At 40.1% G+C, this 20,298-nt stretch overlaps 1 protein-coding gene across 1 annotated transcript in view; it reads right to left on the reverse strand.

The window, feature by feature from the left end:
- Window positions 1-20,298, reverse strand: part of SLC9A7 (solute carrier family 9 member A7) — a 146,008-nt gene that overhangs the window by 70,201 nt on the left and 55,509 nt on the right. Inside the window, exons 2-3 of the mRNA XM_029240614.1 lie at window positions 6,958-7,157; window positions 4,946-5,023 (exon numbers count right to left, since the gene is read on the reverse strand). Coding sequence (XP_029096447.1) covers window positions 4,946-5,023; window positions 6,958-7,157 — 278 coding nt within the window. The remainder of the gene's footprint in view (window positions 1-4,945; window positions 5,024-6,957; window positions 7,158-20,298) is intronic.

The following is a 20,298-nucleotide window of genomic DNA, read 5'->3' on the forward strand; positions in this document are numbered from 1 at the left end:
CACACACACACACACACACACACACACACACACACACACACACACACGAATTTACTTCTCATAAATCACTGGGCCTGTGGATATTCTGATGGGGAAAATCCATGTTCTTGGGACCCTGAGACATGATCCTTACTTCTCAAGGCATAAAGCTGTTCACACTGGACAATCATAACTATTTAACAAAAACAGACAAACAAAATCCCCTAAACACCCTAATTAAACAGGAACCAGGAACACTTTATCTAGAAATTTTAAAAGGCAGGAGAGCCCCAGCATGTGAGCTAAGCACCATCAGGGAAAGAGAGGGCACAGCAGAAGCACTCAGCCTGGATCAAGCAGCCTTCACGAAGTCTGATCAGACAAAGGGCTGCAGGCGACCACTGGCCTGCATTCCAGACAGAGGACCTAAGACCTTGGCTTCAGCCTTCCCCAATGCCTGCCCCTCTCTGAGGCTGTGAAGAAGGCATCAAAGAACCCCTAGTGCCCCTAAACCACCTGCTCAGAACAGAATCCTTCAAGGGCTTCCCACACTGACAGTCATCAAATGAAGGTACTGCCTGTACATATTACAGACACATTATGTTTGCCTCCTAAATCAGTCATTGTCCTCAGTCTTTTTTTAATGCTAATGCATTTGTATGCCACTGTTTTGAAAAAAAAAATTAGACTTCAAAAAAAACCCAACAACTGTGACCTACTTGCCTTTAAAAGCTCCATCAAGTGCTTAAACCAGGGAGGGAGTGCATCAAGGACAAGACATGAGACCAATGAAACCCATGCGAAGTATCCAGGAGCAAAATTTTAATCCTAGATGTGCTTTCCCTTGCCACTCGGCTTTCTTTTGGGTAATCATTCCTATGGTTGGTTTGAATATATTAAGTAAATTTGTATTTATGATATTAGCCAAAGCAGAAAATTAGAAATGTAAATCTACCACCAAAAATGCATTCATGATATATTCTAAAATCACACACACACACAAATTACCCATCCCATTCATATCTGTTGATATGAACTGGAATTTTATTGCACCTTGAAAAGGTATAACATGCCACTTATTTGTATATTATTACACCTAGTATTTCATTATATACTTCATAGTTTACAAAGTACTTTCGCATATTAGCTCATCCAATTCTCACAACAACCTCATCATGAAGGTGTTTTTGGACCATTTTATATGAAAGACAACTAAGGCTCAAAAGTGTGATGTGAGCTGCCTGAAGTCACATGTCTACCAAACCGCAGCACCAGAACTGGAAAGCAGGTCTTCTGACCCCAAGGCATTGCACTCTCACCGCACAAGATGCCCTCCTTGATTCCCACCACATCCTTTTAGGGAAGAAGGACAGGAGGTGTCTAGTGGAATCCTGTATCTTTCATCATCTTCTTATTTGGCCTTAACAGTTCACAGTCACGTGTGGTTCACATGGCCATGACTGGTTCAGTCTCTCCCTTCTTTTTCCTTTCCATTATAGAATGGCAAAAAGAAACAAAAGGAGATGACATGCCCTGGTAAAGCCTTTGAGAATATAAACCTAAAACAGATCAGGATGAGAAGGTTTGCATTCAATGAAAATCCACCCGGCATCCCAATTCCTAGTTGTACCATTCTAAGCCTTACATTCCTGCTCCTTGGGAAACCTTATCATCGCCCATTCCCCTGACAAATTTGAACATGGTGTGTGTGTGTATGTGTGTGTGTATTGGGGGAAATGCACAAAACATGAAAGCTTCTATAGGTGAATTCTTTCCCTGCCAATGCCCTCTAAGCAAACTGAGTGGTAGCACAAAATCAGAGCTAAGACCATGGTACTTTTTTCAAGTTAGAAAAAAGAAGGCCCATGTCTGAATGACAACTACATGTACATAGGTCAAAGGGTATGAATCTGTTTACATACCAGTTAAATGGTGAAACACTTATTACACATTTAATTGGGAACATTTAATCAGAGATGGCAACCACATAAGTACCAACTATTTAGGTGCCTGATTAAAAAGGAAAGAGACTAAACTAAGAGCTAATAATAACCTTTAAGACTAGCATTTCAAAAACAACTTAAGTTGGTAACTGGCAAAGCCTGTTATTTGGTTTTCTTCTGAGAAAATGAAGCTGACAAAGGGAAGGCTCTGCAAACACTAAGGGATTTTTAGCCATTAGAGTGGCTTTCACAACCAATGGTTTGGTTTCACTTTAAAGCAACTATGACCTTGATTATACATTAAGTTTAGTTATTTAAAATACCAAATTATTCATCACCCATTTGATCTTAAGAGCAGCTCCCAAACTCTTTATTCAGATAAAGAATAACATTATTTATACCTGTAAGATCATCTACCATTTTTTACATGTCAATAGCTGACATATAGATTCAGATTACTTTGGCAACCTCATAAATAAGTCTGAAAAAGGATACTTTTTCGGTACAGAAAACCTATATCTGGAAAGAATGTAACACAGAGGAACAACTCTAGGCCCTCCAGTCAGACAGACAGGCATAACCTTGACTCAGTCCTGCACCACCTACATAACCTCAAACGTCACTTAATCGTTCTCAATTTGGCTTCATCATCAGTAAAATGCAGGATATTCTCTACATGTCTGTGAGTGTCCAGATGTGCGTTGGGCTGGTGTGCAGAAACACAGCCTCCTGCTCCTCAGGCATCCATTGTGGAGAGGGGACTTAAGTTCCATCCCTCCTCCCTTGAAGGTGATGCAGTAAGAAGGGGCCATGTGATCTCTGAAGGGCGAGATTGGCTTGACCCTGACTTGTAGCCTTGACTCTCTTACGGAAAGTGGGGGAGTGCTCTTGCTCCTATGGCCTCCATGCTACGAGCAAAAGAGGCAGCCTTTGGTAGGCCCAACAATTTCTAGGATCTCTCCATTTCAGCCTCCGTATCTGTGACTGTGACCGACTTGGTGGCTAAAGGGCATCTGTCTTCAATTCATGAGGTCGGCAGTAAGGAGCCCCATTACCAAGGGCTAAACTATATCGTCCAAGATGCGTCACCAGGGACTTTGGGTCATAAATTGATCATTCGGTTGCCAGTTAGCTCCTTGTGTCTGTTTATAAATGAGTTGGAAACCTGGGGGAGAAGGGGTGTGAGGTAATCTACCACCCTCACATTCTTACAGAGTTTCTGTGATGATCAGAAATAATGTACATAAAAACCGAAATAAAGGATACATGCAAAGTTCTTTATATCATATGTTCCATAAATAACTATATTTGTGTGGGTTGGGAAGAGTTTAAAAACCTTCTGAAAACTGCAGAGTTGCTTTGACAGAAGAACCAGCCTGATGGGCAGGCACCCTCTCATAAAATGAGTTGTAACTGTTCCCTCCTCTATGTTCTGAAAGATTTTGTGTAGGACTCATTATTTCTTCCTTAAATACTAGATAGAATTCACCAGTGAAGCCATCTGAGCTTACATAAAGGTTTTTAACTATGAACTCAGTTTATTTCATTAATATAGGGCTGTTGAAGCTTTCCATCTCTTCTTGGGTCAGTTTTGGTAATTTGTGCCTTTCGAGAAATTTGTCCATTTCACCTGGGTTGTCAAATTTATTGGTACAAAGTTGTTCATATTATTCTCTTATTGTCCTTTTAATGTATGAAGGGTCTATGCTGATGTCCCCTCTTTCATTCCTAATATAGGTAATTTGTTTCTTTCCTCTTTTTTTTTTTTTTACCTTGATTGATCTATCTAGAGGTTTATCAACTTTGAAGGCATTCTCTACTTCCTAAGGATGTTACTGAGTTTTATTGGCAGCCAAGATCTCTCTTCTCTAGGCTCACTGAAAAGGTTTCCTTTAGTCCCCTTTCAGAAAGACAGCTGAAACAAGGTCCTTGGCTGTTATCTGAAGTAGGCCCTTTTGAAGGCTAAATTTTCACAGAATAGTCCCACAATGGGGAGGAAGGGAGCCACTCACACTATTTATAAAGGTATTTGGTATTTTAAATATCTAGGGGCTTAGGCCCAACCTTGCTGCTGAACACAATGACCCTCCCTCAATAATGATATTTTTTAAACTTTTTACTTTGGAGTAATTAGATTCACAGAAGTTGCAAAAATAGTGCAGAGAGGTCCTGTGGTACCTTCACACATTTTCCTCCACTGGTTACATCTCACATAATTGTAGTGCAATATCAAAGCCAGGGAACTGACATTGGTACCATGTGTGTGCACAGTTCTATGTCATTTTATCACACGTGTAGATTCTTGTAACCACCACTGCAATCAAGATGCAGAACTGTCCCACTGCCATGAAGATTTCTCTCATGCTACCCACTTTATAGTCACAGCCACCCCCTCCCCTTCTCATCCCCACCATCCCTAACCCCTGGCAACCAATAATTTGTTCTCCATCCCTATAATTTTGTCATTTCTAGAATGCTATATAAATGAAACCATATAGTATGTGACCTTTTGAGATTGGATTTTTTTCACTTAGCATAATGCCTTTGAGATCCATCCAGGCTGTTTTGTGTGTCAATAGTTTGTTCCGTTTTATTGCTGAGTAGTATCCATGGTATGGATGCTTGTTTAACTATTCACCTATTGTAGGACATTTTGTTTGTTTCCAGTTTGGGGCTATTACAAATAAAGTTATTATGAACAACCATGTACAGTTTTTTGTGTAAACAGTAGTTTTCATTTCTCTGGGATAAATCCTCAGAAATAAAATCGCTGGGTCATATGGTAATATCAACTTTAGTTTTATGAGAAACTGCAAACATGTTTTCCAGAGTGGCCATACCATCTTACATTCCCACCAGCAATGGATAAGAGTTCTAGACTTTAAAACAGAAATGAGTCACTCTGAGTGGGTACAGAACACAGTAATAAGCAATCTGAGAGAAGGAAAAAAACTAGAATATTGTACAGGAAAATTAAAGCAGAGATTCCCGTGCTTTAAGAAATACTGGCAAAAATTCCTTACCTTCTTTAAACTGTATCCAGCATGGAAAATAATTGGAGGCAGTAGAATGTTGAAAAAGACCTCTGGATCAAATGTTACCTAAAAGTTTAAAAAGAAAAAAAGCCAATTTTTTGTTGAATACCAATTGGTGCCATAATATTTGCTTAATATTTTAAGCCACTGACTAAAGTTTGAATATTTAAAACAAATGACATAAATGTGAAAAATCACAGACTCAGCACAGTAGAGAAGCCACAGCTCCCATGAGCACTGGCCTGTTCTTCTCCACACAGTACTTCTGCCTTCTACTCTTGGTGTGTTGTTGAAATGTATTAAGACACAACAATTCAATGCAATTTTGAGAACTCACAGAAAGCTTCTGGTCAATGTTCTTAAACAAGAAATGAAAACATCTTGATTTTTATCAAACCTTTATAAAGGTTCAACTACAATAAAAGATGCAGTCATGAGTCTTTATTAATTTCCTGTATCCTACCACATAATGATTTATAGACATAATCTTACTGAATTTAAGTCTCTTTTGAGTGACCAGCCATTTGTGATATGTAATGTGGACTAGATCAAAGTCTCCAGTGGTGCTAGTGACTTCCTGAATATCAACATAAATTCATCAACTCTAAGGGGACTAAAACTACCTGTAGGCAATCAGGGAAATCACTCTGAAACTATCAGCAAAGCCTTATCACATCCAGAAAAGAATTAAACATTGTATAAAGCCTCCTAACCTTTTTTTTTTTTTTTTTTTTTTTGCGGTATGCGGGCCTTTTACTGTTGTGGCCTCTCCCGTCGCAGGCTCAGCGGCCATGGCTCACGGGCCCAGCTGCTCCGCGGCATGTGGGATCTTCCCGGACCGGGGCACGAACCCATGTCCCCTGCATCGGCAGGCGGACTCTCAACCACTGCGCCACCAGGGAAGCCCCCTCCTAACCTTTTTAAAGACTTTGTTCACGTTGGTAGATTAACTGGCTCTTATTTCAATTAATTATTTTAAATCTCCGTTCTAATTATTAAATGTAAACAGCCATTAGTGTGGTATTACACTGGGTATCTTTCTCAGTTGCATTTAATTTCACAAATGTTTATGGAAATCCCATGCATTCTTATGAAGGGTTGAGAGCAAAGAGCTCACTAGGACCGCCCTTAGGGACAGAGAGAAGATGGGCATGTTGAACGCTCCAGGTTGAGAATAATTTTCTTTAAGGATTATGGCAGATCCTGAGAACAATAATAATTTAATTTTTGGAGCACAGGCTACACTCTTTGACTGCAAGCTTTCACATATTAAAGGGGTCTCACACAACTTGGATCCCCAGACTTTATACGGAAGCCCTCCTGCTGATAAGCCCGGGTCTATAAGGTGCTAGAATGTATGTGGATAAATACAGATCTTGTGCTTATCCTCGAAATTATCCAAGTGAAATGAAGAGATATATAATCCCTTTTCCTGTGGAGTATTTTAGCTACCCCCAACATTAAATGAAAAACAACATGTGGACTCAAATTCTAAGACAACAAGACATTTTTCCTCTGAAGATTCATTAAGCCTTTGGCATCAATCACCAATGAGAGTGGGAAACTCAATAAATGTTTGTAGAATATGGTAAAATAACCACGAAGAAGTAAGAATAGCACTTCTGAACACTGATTATAACAAGCTAAAAAAAAATAAGAAACCAATCTTAATTTAAGAAAGAAACAATCTCATCCCTAAACTATAACAAGAGTAAGAGACATAATCAAAAAGAGATGGGAGTTGAACAGAGGAGCTGAGTGGGATGTACGAACCCACTGCACCATTGGTGGCCCACATCAGTCTGACAAAGCTAAAAGGCTCAAGTTCAAATATGGTTCCTTCTCCTCATCACAGTCCAAAAGCTTCCTAGCCAAACTGACAGCCAGGAATGTTACTGATGTTCCAGGAGTGTCAAAAGATTTCTGTTCACAAAGTTGAGACAGAATCGGAAAATCAAAAACCACGTCAGGACCAAAGTGGCTGAGTGGCCCGAGCTCACCTTCCTCAGCATGTCATTCTGCTCTACACTGTTGACCTTGCCAGGGCTGATTTCTCCTTTCAGGGTGTATTCGAAGAACTTCCCACTGACATTTACTAATAAGGTGCTGAAGGCCCTGTCTTCCTGAGTGCAGCTGAGTGACTTGTCATGACCACTGGTGGCAGTGGTGCCGTACCTCAGGATCACCCCGACGATGAGCCCTGAAACAGAGTGGAAGAAAACATCAGGCCTGTGGAAGGACACAGAGAGCATGGGAATAATGGCAACAACTAAGAAACTCTGAAGTAATCTTAGAGACCAGGTAGATGATGTGTATTTTAGGGACAACTACACAGTCCTTCAAAAGGGTTAAGAATCCATCTATTCTGGTTTGAGTCCCTCAGCCACCAAGAGGACAAGGTAGGACAGTACCTTTCAGGATTATGACAGTACTCCGAGTACTATGAACCACTGATCATGTCTCATTTCTCAGGTTTCTGCTGGAGGAAGATGGGGTGATAAGAGGCAAAGTTTTTTTTCTGCCTAGCACAGCACGAAGCAGAACCACTGAGCTCTTTGATTTGCACCAGCAGCATCCCTCAGGCCATCCGCCAGTGAGGACAAGGCCTCGGGAATTTCTAGTTGTTACAAATGCAATTTGTTTTGCCACACACTAGAGGAAGGGAAAAAAAGAAAAGAAATGCTTTTGCTGAGGTCATTTCAAGTATTGGGTATCATGGAGAAAATAATTACATCCCTTAGGGAGCTAAACAGCACAGTGCCAATTTTCGCAGTCATGATTCAGGGACTGGAGAGCTGGCTTCTTGGGGCTATGCCATTGACACAGCTAGCATAATTAGCTGCAAGTCTTTCCGTCTCATTCTGTTCTTAGCAGGGTTTTCCCTTTAGGAGGAAAAACCCAGCAAAATTGTGTGTAAGCATTTAATTCCATGAGTTATGAAGAAATGTTGCTCCCCTGGTTCTGGACATGAGTCACACATGCCCAAGTAAAAGTGAGGGAAATGTGAAAAAAAAGAAAACATAAATAACCACCAGACACTTTCCACAATTCTCTCTTAGGTGGAAAACTTCAGACTTCTCTCTATACTCAGTTCTTTGCTAGCAATATTAAGAGAGAGAATGGTAAAATGCTCCCCCATCTCATTTTGCCATTAATGGAGAAAGTTATATGAGAAAAAGAAAGAAAATGTTTATTATATCCTATGTATAATGTTCTACAATGTCTCTTATCACCAAGACATATGAGAACTCACAAGACATTGCTGAAGAACAAATAATATATAAAATCCAGAAAGATATAGTTTTTTAAGCCAAACTCTGTGCTCTGTATTGCTTTATTATTGTTGTTGTGGTTGTTGTTGTTAAAGACCTGTACTAACATACTTGAACTTTGTTGACTTTTGTGAACAAATAAAGTTGTAAAATTTTACTACAGATTAAAAATGAGGTTCTTAATAATCTCAATTTGAGAGCTTGGTCTCTGCGCTCTGGAAGGTACACACATGGTTTACATTTGGCAGCCAATCAAATATACTGGGGTCCTGAGCAGTCTCTTTTTCTGGCTTGGCTGTGCCAGCTCTAAGGGAAATTTGTCATACGAGGTGCCCATAAGGGGCCTTTGTCATCCTCACCTTCGTTGTGTCAACCTGTACAACGAAGGTCCTTTACTCTCTTAAGACTATTTTGGGGAGTAAACTTTCTAGATCTTGTGAAGGCTGCATCCTTTGCACTCTCTTGTGGGGACGCCTCTAGCGTGTTATTGATTTGTGTCACTATTAACATATCTCATCAATGGCCAGACGATGGATCCTTTAAATTGGGGAAACGTCTAAATTGGTGAATTTTTAGAGCGCTCTCATAAACAGCCATTTTACTGGTACCTATGAAAAAACGAATTAGAAGGTGGTAAAAAAAAATAGCTAACCTAAGAACTCCCTCAGTTTAAAACAAAACAAAACAAAAAAACCAGTTTGGGAAGCCTCATTTGTGGTCTCAACTTACCCTCAATGGGTCTTACAGATGCTAATGAACAGGAGATTAATTGTTAATTAGGTTGATTAACAGGAAAATAAGAACCTGAGACAAAGTCTATAGATTTCTTTCCAAAAAGGTGAAAAATTTAAAGGGACTCGTCCCAAAAGGATAAAAATCTTCAGATGGTTATTAAGAAATGGGATAAATAAAACAGATGTTAATGGGATTAAAACAAAAGGTTTTGATACAACACTACCTAAGGTTGGATGGGCCAAAGGAACCCCCTATGGTCCCCAACATTAAAGGGCCCCAAACAAGTCCACTCTATTTACCCCAGTTAAATATATATATGCTTTTTACCCAATTGTAACCCAATTTTTACCCAATGTGTAACCAGGCCTCTTGACAAAATTAATGATGGCTAAACATCTTGAGAGAGTAGATCATACATTTAACTCTATATAGAATTAATTGTAATAGTGCAACTCTAGATGTGGGAAGAAGCAACAAGGGAAAACATCCCCTGGATCATAACAGACTAGTAAAACAGAAGATCCAGAGAATTTTAGGTTACTAACAGGGCCTAATCCAAAATTTAGCACATTGAGTGGCCTATCAACACAATCCTTGTCTGATCTAGGAATGAGCCTTCTTAGCACCTTGGGACAAATTGGTCAAGAAATGCCTCCCAAACCTTGGTCTAATTTACGACCAAGAGGGGGTGCTGTGGAAAAAAAAATGTTGCCTGCCATTCCAGTAAACAAAGAATATTGCCGGCCATCAGCTGCCAATGTAACCGCGCCCCCCCCAACCCAAGGTGTGCCCTGGGGAGAATTCAGATGGAGAAAAACATGATATGAACATAGATAGTTAAAATGCATATCAAAGGAATAATTTCAATGAGCCAGACTCTTGCATCTTCGCAGACATAGAAAAGTGCTAAATTCATTAACTTGACAGGTCTGGTTTTTGTGATTAGTGGTAATCTTTTGATGTTCGACTACACGTTTCGTTTTTTTTTTCCTGCAAAAACTCCTATATATCCTGGCTCCTCCCTTACCTCTTTGGAACAGATCCTCCGAGCTATCTGAGCGGCTGTTTCCTGGGCTGTATAGTACTCAGTAAGGTCCCTGAATAAAACACGTTTTGCTTCAGTTAACGGTGTCTTCATCAGGAAACCCAAGTAAGTCATTTACAAAAGGCTATCCTCCCAAATCAATAGCTGCTTTACATAACTCACTGTTTCTTTTCAGTACTAGCTTCATTATTTGCAGAGCTAACTAAAAAAATAAACCACAATAGCACAGGGTCTTCACGATGACAACTGTTCTAACAAAAGAGGAGTTGTGATACTGTGATTTATAATAAGAAATATATATTTGGTCTTTGTCCCAGTTTCCTGGTACAGAGCTCCTAAAACCCCGGAATCTCTGAAGTGCTAAGTGTCTTTTTGTATGTTAATGAGGTGACTGGTGGCTGGGGGTTCCCGGATTAGCCTCAGAATGAGGGCTGGTTGCCAGGGGAACCAACCAGGTGATTAGAGAGTTGGAACTTTTTAAATTATTTATTTATTTATTTAGGCTGCGCACGGTCTTCATTGTGGCATGCGGGATCTTTTTAGTTGCAGCATGAGGACTTCTTAGTTGCGGCATGCAGACTCTTAGTTATGGCATGCGATCTCTTAGTTGCAGGATGCATGCTGGATCTAGTTCCCCAACCAGGGATCAAACCTGGGCCCCCTGCACTGGGAGCATGGAGTCTTACCCACTGGATGACCAGGGAAGTCCCCAGAGTTGGAACTTTTAATTCCACCCCACCCCCTGACCTCCATGCAGGGAAGAGGAGCTAGAGGTTAAGTGGATCACTAATGGCCAATGATTTAATTAATTACACCTATGTAATGAAGCCTCAATAAAAAGCCCCAAAGTACACAGGTTCAGAGAGGTTCTGGGTTGCTGCACACGTGGAGCGCCAGAGAGGGTAGCTCACCCGAAGAGGGAATGGAAGCTCCATGTCCCTTTCCACATACCTTACCTTATACATCTCTTCCATCTGGCGGTTCCTGAGTTATATCCTTTGATAATAAACCAGCAATATAGTAAGTAAATGGGCTTCCTGAGTTCTTTGAGCTATTTTAGCAAATGATCAAAGCTAAGGAGGGGAACATGAGAACCTCTGATTTATAGCCAGTTGGTCAGAAGTTCAGGTGATAACCTGGACTTGTGACTAACCTCTGAAGTGAGAGGGGCAGGGGTCTTATGAGGCCTGTGGGATCTGATGCTATTTCCAAGTAGATAGTGTCAGAGTTGAGTTAAATTGTGGGATACTCAGTCGGTATCCACTAGAGAGCTGGAGAACTGCTTTGGTGTGAGAAAACTCCCACACACGTGGTCACAGAAATGTCCAGTAAGAGTATTGAGAGCAGAAGCGAAACAGGAGATTTTTCCTTACAGGAGGCTTTTATTTGCAGACAAATTCCTCAACTACAGGAAATACCCTCGCAGTCTCTGTCCGTAATCATCACCATCATACCTAGAAGCATTATTAGATGACGAATATTAAAAATAATAATACATACTTATAAAATCTTTCCCTCCCTACCCGGGTCCAATGTGCCCATGCTAAAGATGTGATGGAGACAGTGAAGGTGATGATGCTGCCCCCTTGTGTTAAAATATGGCAACAAAGCCCCCTCACAGCAAAGATACAGGTTAAAACGTCCTGATTGATAGTTTTGACCAAAAATATACCAAGCAACAGGATTTGCTGCTAATTCAAGGTAGAGTTTGAGTAGCTCCTCAGACATTTAGATTCATATTTATTACCACTGGAGTCCATGGCACAAAAGGACAGTCATTGCTATATTAAGTTCACGTGTGGCATCTTCCACTTCAAGAAAGAATAAGACATTAGGACTGCAGAGGGGTATTTTAGTGAGAGTATAACAAAGACTTGGAAAAAACATGAATGGCATATTTTCATCTTCTAGATATGGAAGACATCCTCTGACAGGGAACTATAAAGAGGTCATAACTACAAGGAATTAGAATTTGACATTAGATATTTTTCAAAGCTCAGAAACTTCAGTATTCCCAAAAAAATGATGGAGAACAATAGAGGCATTAATGACGTTACTGGATCAACATCATAGTGTTCCAGATTACAAAGAGCAATAATCTACTGTGTGTGGGCCAGAAAAATATCACATGTCAACTGATGAAAAGAGACTCACTGATTTCACAGGTATATGACTAATGCTAGGAAAGAATTTAGTTTTGAACTTTTACAGAAAGCAAATATACATGAAATTCCTTTGACATCTGATGTGGCTTAAAGCAACATGGTGAACTCCAAAGGTGCAAAAATTCAAGACTTTTTCAGTAGAAAAAACTCAAGAATGTTGCAACTTTTGAGTATGAAAAAACTCCTGTATTTGCATATTGTGCTGATGGTATACAACTGCCAACTTTTCTAATGTTTAAAAGAAACACATAACCAAAAAAAGAACCCTATATACAATTTATGCATGTGCCCATTGGTGGTATGAGGAAGGAACTTAATTATGGACAAAGCATTGTTCAAAAATGCTATGAGGCCATTAAAGGAACTAGCCCCACTAGTCTGGTGCCAGTTTCCACTTTTGTGACTCAGGTTGTTGGGAAGACAGTTGAACAAATCGACACTCAGCTGTAATTCTAGACAGCTATCCACCTGCTGCAATATTTAAATGTCTCTATTAATAAGTCTTTGTTAAGGAGTTGGGAACAGGTGCATGGATGCACTGTTCTCTAACGAGACTCCACCTTCCCTTATATGAGCTACTGGGAGCAGGTGATCATCAGTTCGGTTTGGCCACCACTATGGGGATTTTTACAGCACTGTAGGAGTTGTTCTGAGTTCTAAAGTTTCATCTGAAATTCTGAGAAAAGAAAGCGTCCCATTCCACATCCCATTACACAGTGTTTGAAGAGAGTGATAACTATTTCTAATTGAGCGAATAAAGAGGATGCAATGGATGCCAGCAGTGACAATGATTTTTCAGGTTTGGGGGTCATTTAAGCGACTCTGGTATTAAGAATGTATGTTACAGCCTTTTCAATATCCTTTTCTACTTGTTCTATTACTTATTATGCAGCTGTGCTATTCATTGATATATTCGTTTCAAGGAGAATTCATTTAAAATATTTTTGTTACTTGTTTTGAATATGTAGTGAAATACTTTTTAAAAACAATTTTTTTTTTTTGTGGTACGCAGGTCTGTCACTGTTGTGGTCTCTCCGGTTGCGGAGCACAGGCTCTGGACGCGCAGGCTCAGCGGCCATGGCTCACGGGCCCAGCCGCTCCGCGGCATGTGGGATCTTCCCGGACCGGGGCACGAACCCGTGTCCCCTGCATCGGCAGGCGGACTCTCAACCACTGCGCCACCAGGGAAGCCCTAAAAACAATTTTACTGAGGTACAATTCACATACCATAAAATTCCCCATTTTAAGTGTACAATTCAATGATTTTATTATATTCGCAGAGTTGTGCAATTATCACAATCTAATTTGGAACATTTCCTTTTGCAGTCACTCTCTGTTTCCCACTCCCAGCCCCAGGCAACTGATCTATTTTCTGTCTCTATAGATTTGCCTTTTCTGGACATTTCATATAAATGGAATCATATAATATGCACTCTTTTGTGTCTGGCTTCTTTGTCTTAGCATACTGTTTTCAAGGCTCACCCAGTGTGGAAGAAAGGTATTAGTACTTCGTTACTTTTTATTGTTGAATAGTATCCCATTGTATGGATATACCATATTTTGTTTATCCATTCACCAGTTGATGAGCATTTGCATTGGTTCCACTTTTCTGCTATTATGAATAATGCTACTATGAACATTTGCATACAAGTCTGTATGGACATGTGTTTTCATTTCTCTAGGGTTGAAACCTAGGAGCAGAACTGCTGTGTCATATGGTAAATCTATGTTTACTACTTTAAGAAACTGTTGAACTGTTTTCCATCTGGGAAACTGTATACCATTTTATACAATTTATATCCCCACCAGCAAAGTATGAGAGTTAAAGGTTGTTTACATGCTCTACAACACTTGTTATTGTCTTTTGATTGTATCTATTTCAGAGAGTGTTAAGTGATATCTCACTGTGGTTTTAATTTGCATTTCCCTAATGCCTAATGATGTCAAGCATACTTTTGGCTATCACAAATAAGGCTGCTATGAACATCCACAAAACAGGGTTTTATGTGAACATGTTTTCAATTCTCTAGGGCAAGTACCCAGAGTGGGACTGCTCAGTCATTGGGCAAGTGTATGTTTAACTTTATAAGAATTGGTCAAATCATTTCCCAGAGTTACTATACCATTTTGCAACAATCTACCCAGTGCCAAGCAATGTATGAGAGTTCTAGCTGCTTCAAATCTGATAACTCTTGACAATACAACAGAAAATCTGTGAATCACCAATCAGCCAGCCAATGCTATTCTGATAAAGGTTGACTTTAATTAAAGAAATAAACTGAGTCTGTAGCCCTTCAAGACAAATGTTCTGTCTTGCTTCCATCAGTATATGAGATACTAAAATAGTGAAAATCAGGCCCATCGGCCAAGAGTTCAACCTCCAATCCAATGTTCCTCTTCTTCAACAGCTAAAATTCCAAAGATTTGATTAAAACCAACATGGAACAAGTTTATGTGAGTCAAAAAACACCATAATTGCTAAGTAGTTTCCCTAAATATGGAATGTCACAGTTAAGAATAAGAGGAAGAAAATACTTTAAGTCTTAGATATCTACTTGGGAAAACAAGATATGGAAAAATCATTATATTGTCCCATGAAGTTCTTGGGACACCAGGAACATCTTCTCATCACTGCTGTGCTGCACAGCATTTCTCTATGGGTGACCAGATACCACATACCTTCTGACAGTCTTTACAAAATGGAGATGCCCATTCTAGTATATAATGGAAGAGTGGGAGAGTCTTTCATTGAAAACTAGGAACCAAGGAGGCAGACTTGGACTCGATGACTGAACTTTTTTAAAAATAGATCTTTATTGGATTATAATTGCTTCACAATACTTAGTTTCTGTTGTACAACGAAGTGAATCAGCCATATGCATATATATATCCCCACATCCTCTCCTTCTTGAGCCTCCTCCCACCCTCCCTATCCCACCCCTCTAGGTCATCACAAAGCACTGAGTTGATCTCCCTGTGCTATACTGCTGCTTCCCGCTAGCTAACTATTTTACATTTGGTAGTGTAATACATGTCGATGCTATTCTCAGTTCACCCCAGCATCTCCCCCACCCCGCCTCCGTGTCCTCGAGTCCATTCTCTATGTCTACGTCTTTATTCCTGCCTGCCACTATGTTCATCAGTACCATTTTTTTTTAGAGTCCATATATATGCGTTAGCATACGGTATTTGTTTTTCTCTTTCTGATTTACTTCACTCTGTGTGACAGACTCTAGATCCATCCACCTCAGTACAAATAGCTCAAGTTCGTTTCTTTTTATGGCTCAGTAATATTCCATTGTATACACGTGCCACATCTTCTTTATCCATTCATCTGGATGACTGAACTTTTAACTAGAGTCCAATATGGTACCCAAGTATAAACTAATTACACTTGCCTCCTTCTAGGAGGGGCCTCTGCTGGCTCAACACCTCCAGGGCCCGGAGAGATTATTTCTGTCTAATCCAGGGCTACAGTCTCAGGAAGCCATTGTTGCCACACACCCAAACCACACTCTCCAAGCTCTATCTACCTGGCTCCTTTATCTCCCAATTGGTTCCAAATTTTGATAACAGAGAGAGTATCACTAATTCAACCCCTCAAATCCCAAGCAATATGGATGACCACTCAAATTCTTAAACATATGTTCTTTAAAATGCTTTTAAAATAAAATTCACAGATTTTGAGAAGATAATGGGAGGCTAGCAGATTCCTGGATAATGTCTAAGGACCTTAAGTCGGGTATTTGAATATTTGATTCTGCCTCATACTCTGACATTTCCCAAAATCAAGGACAGTGTACTTGTGGCTGAATCATCACTCAACACACTTTAATTGCTGTTTTGTGTGTTCCCCCTTTAATTAAAACACACTAATCAAGTTCAAGTCAACTGCCAAAGGACTACAAATGTTACTACAGCAGATTATCACACATTTTCCTGACCCATTTGCCACTCTTTAAAGGTCCAGGACAAGACTTTCAGCTAAACATCAGCTACCTTTTGAAATAAATTAATCAATCTTTCCTCTGAGCCTCTGCCTGGAACTCTCTTCCCACTCTCTGCTCCCTAACCATCTTCAATGGGTTAACTCCTACTCGTCCTTCAAGTCACAATGTAGATATCACTTCTTCCAGGCAGGGAAGCCCTTCCTGATACCACAGGACCGGGTTGGATTCTCCACAATCAGGGCTGCCCTCACAGACTTCAACACGAAAGAGGCTCCCTGGAATTGTTCAGGGTACAATGTACACAACCATATGTGGCAACCCATCTCATCATGCATTTCCGGAACAGTCTCTGATAGTGACTACATTATCAGAACAATGATTGCACTGCACTGTGACTGCCACTTAAGTGCCTGTCCCTCATCCCCAGGGCTAATTTTCCTGAAGGCAATGCTCAATGAGTACTCACCACCCATCCCTGCATCTGACTACCACAACCACTCAATAAACGACAATAGACTACGGAGACATTAGCCAGTAGCCATGTGTTAACAAGGAATTACCCCATTTGAGTTATAAGAAAAGAGCCTTAGTTCTGATGCCTAAGGAAGCAACTACATATTTTCAGCCTCTTACCTGCCATTAAATTCAAGGATGCCCACCATTATCAGCCTTTATAATTTGGCCTAAATTAATAAATAAAATTCAAGTACTCTCATAGGGTAAAAAACTTCCAATAATTTTGAGGCATATTACAGAATCTACTCCCTAGAAGCCCTGAATTTAAACAACACTGCAAATAAACAAATGCACTAATCACAGTTATCTTAGAGAGCCATGAAACTGGAACACACAATAGTAACTACATTTGCTGCTCTACTTACTCCAATTACTAAGGGATGGTTGAGTCTTAAACTGAAGTACATGCAAATATACAGATATACACAACTGAAAAGGGCGGGTTTGGAGAACACATGGTAAAATAAATGAACAAAACAGAGCTTGTGTGTACTTACCTCAATTTCTGATGGTATATATTTTTTAAAAAAACTATTTAAGAATTCACCTGAATTCAAAGACTATCAACCAAAATAAACCATCTGCAATGGACTGTGTTCTCTCAAACTCAAACTCAAACTCTCAAATATATGCTGAAGCCCTAACCCCCAAAGTGACTGTATTTGGAGATCAAGCTTTTAGGAGGTAATTAAGGTTAGAGGAGGTCATATGGGTGGGGTCTTAATCCAATAGAATTAGTGGCCTTATAAGAATAGGAAGAGAGATCTCTCTCTCTGTGCACATGCACAGAGGAAAGGCCAAGTGAGCACACAGTGAAAAGGTGGCTTATCCAACAAGCCAGGAAGAAAGGCCTCACCAGAACCCAAACCTGGTGGCACCCAGATCTCACACTTCCAGCCTGTGAGAAAATAAATCTCTACTGTTTAAGCCATCTAGTCTGTGGTATTTTGTTATGGCAGCCCATACAGACTAGCATACTATCTTTTTGAGAAACTGCAGGTGGCTTCTCTGGACCATCAGCAATACCTCTACAGCTAATTCACATCCCACCTCCCAACCAGGAAACATTTCTTTTACAGATGAGAAGTTAAGCTCTCACTGCTGTAATACAGGGTCCCTAAACCCTACTCCAGAAATGTCTTTTGCTTATTTGTTTTGCTTTTCCCATACCACCATCATGAGTTTTCTTAATCTTCCAAAGGAGACTTACACCATGTTGACCTCCTGACATGAAGTCCCACTTTTGTAGAAAGTATTATCCTATGGCACTAACCAAGAAATTACCACACCTCTGTTCTCCCTGATCAAACCTGATAGGGCCAGACCCAAGTTTAATTTTCATTAATGCTTTTAAAACATCACACACTTGGGAAGATCCTGAAAATGTTTAGAAATTTAGTCATAGTCACACAATACATAATTTTTTACTTAGGTGACCAATACAACAATTCAGAAAAGGGGGACGGGACTTCCCTGTTGGCACGGTGGTTAAGAAGAATCCGCCTGCCAACGCAGGGGACACGGATTCGATCCCTGGTCCAGGAAGATCCCACATGCCACAGAGCAACTAAGCCTGTGCGCCACAACTACTGAGCCTGCGCTCTAGAGCCCACAAGCCACAACTACTGAAGCCCGCATGCTCTAGGGCCCACGTGCCGCAGCTACTGAGCCCGTGAGCTGCAACTACTGAAGCCTGTGCGCCTAGAGCCCGTGTTCCGCAACAAGAGAAGCCACCACAATGAGAAGCCTGCGCACCGCAACGAAGAGTAGCCCCTGCTCGCCACAACTAGAGAAAGCCTGCGCGCAGCAACAAAGACCCAACGAAGCTAAAAATAAAGAAAGAAAAGGCTGAGGGGGGGGACAAAGGTTTAAGTTCAAATTGATTAATTACATATACTAGTAAGATAACTATAAGACTATAGGGCATCCTTTAAAAAATTTTTATTATGAATTATATCAGATACCTAAAAGTAGAGGTATAGTATATATAAGGGATAAAGAATAATATAATTGGGAAGGAATATACAAGGGGGTTCAAAGGTACAGGTAATTTTCTGTTTCATAAGCTGGACAGTAAACACAGGTGTTTATTCCATTTTTTATCTGTATATAAGTTATATATAGTATTTCAAATATTTACTATATTTCACAAGAATTTATTATGACAAGAATGGTCTGCCAGTCATCTACATAGCTTTCACTCAGCTTAATCAACAGTGCATTACCAAGAGAGCTAAGAACCTTCATACCCTTCCCAATCAATCCCCCCACTTTCTCCCACTCCACTGCCTGGAAACCACTAACCTCAATCTGGTGTTTATTATGACCTTAGAGTTTAAATTACAGATAAATATATTGTTTAATTTTGCATGTCTTTGAATTATGTATGGTATGAGTTATCCTGGAACTTGCTTTTTTTCACCCCTTAATATGCTTGTAAGCATCATCCATATTGACATGTGCCTCTGGTTCATGTGGTCTCGCTGCTGTGTAGTATTTCAGCATATGGGTACATTTTCCTTCTGCCTCTCTGTGCCCCTTCCTGGCTAATGCTTCAGATACATTGTCTGGTTCACCAGTTCTCTCTTCAGTTCTTTACCCTCTCCATTGGGTTTGTAGTTTCAATGACTATTTTCAATTTCTTGAAATTCTATTTGGTTCTTTACCAAATACACCTGACTTTCTGTGTGTTAACAGAATCTGGACTAAGAGTTGAAAACAGTATCTACAGTCCTCAGCTCTGCACCCTGTGGCTGCTGCTCACTTATTCCAATCTACGTCATGGAATGGATAACAACACATTATTATAAAAGGCCTACATGTCTCCTCCAAAGGGTAATGGCTAAATAAAGTCTGACCCCCTCACAAAGTCGGGGACACGGTCATCACTCAATAAATGTTTGCTGAAAGAATGAGATAATGGAAATCAAAAACTATAATTTGACTACAAATAATATTAACAGATTATACACATAGGGAAGCATCAGTTCCCTAAATTATGAAGATAATGCCTTTTTCCCTTGCAATTTATGTCTGGGTTTTGGCAGGCAATGAAACAGTATCTGGAAAGATTAGATTTCTGTATTTTTGTTGCAATTTCTTGAGTCATGAAATTGGTGTCTGGGAAGTATCAAAGTCAACACTAATGACACAACAAGAAACACTTCGCACCATATACCCAGCAAAATCCTTTATGTGTTTATGTGAGCAGAATAAAATGTAATTACTCGCTGGGTTTAATTCAGTCCAGTTGAAAACTATACATTATTTAACAGCCTACTTGATAAAATTATTTTAAAACAAAACACAGAGTGGAGAAGAAAATCTGATTTTCTACCAGATTTTCTCTGATAGAAAATCTGTTGTTCATCCTTCTAAGAGTTGGTACCAAACAGATATATTCTGCATTCCAAGAGGGGAGGGCTCTGGGCTGGGTGCTGAGGAGACTGAGCTGGCTGGGACACAGCACCTCCCCCCTCAGCCCCCCACCAGCCCACCCTAGGGAACACATAATTAACAATGAATTCAGAGGCATAAAAAGGCGGCACAGTGAGGAACAGAATGAATAATTCTTTCAGGTGAAAAACTAGTTCAGGAAAACTTCACAGAAAAGGTGACTTCTCAGTTGGGCCTTTCAAGATGAGTCAGACTTATTTTG

This window comes from Monodon monoceros, unplaced genomic scaffold (genome assembly GCF_005190385.1).
Source record: "Monodon monoceros isolate NGI ecotype Baffin Bay Population unplaced genomic scaffold, NGI_Narwhal_1 Super_Scaffold_22, whole genome shotgun sequence".
Taxonomy (NCBI): domain Eukaryota; kingdom Metazoa; phylum Chordata; class Mammalia; order Artiodactyla; family Monodontidae; genus Monodon; species Monodon monoceros.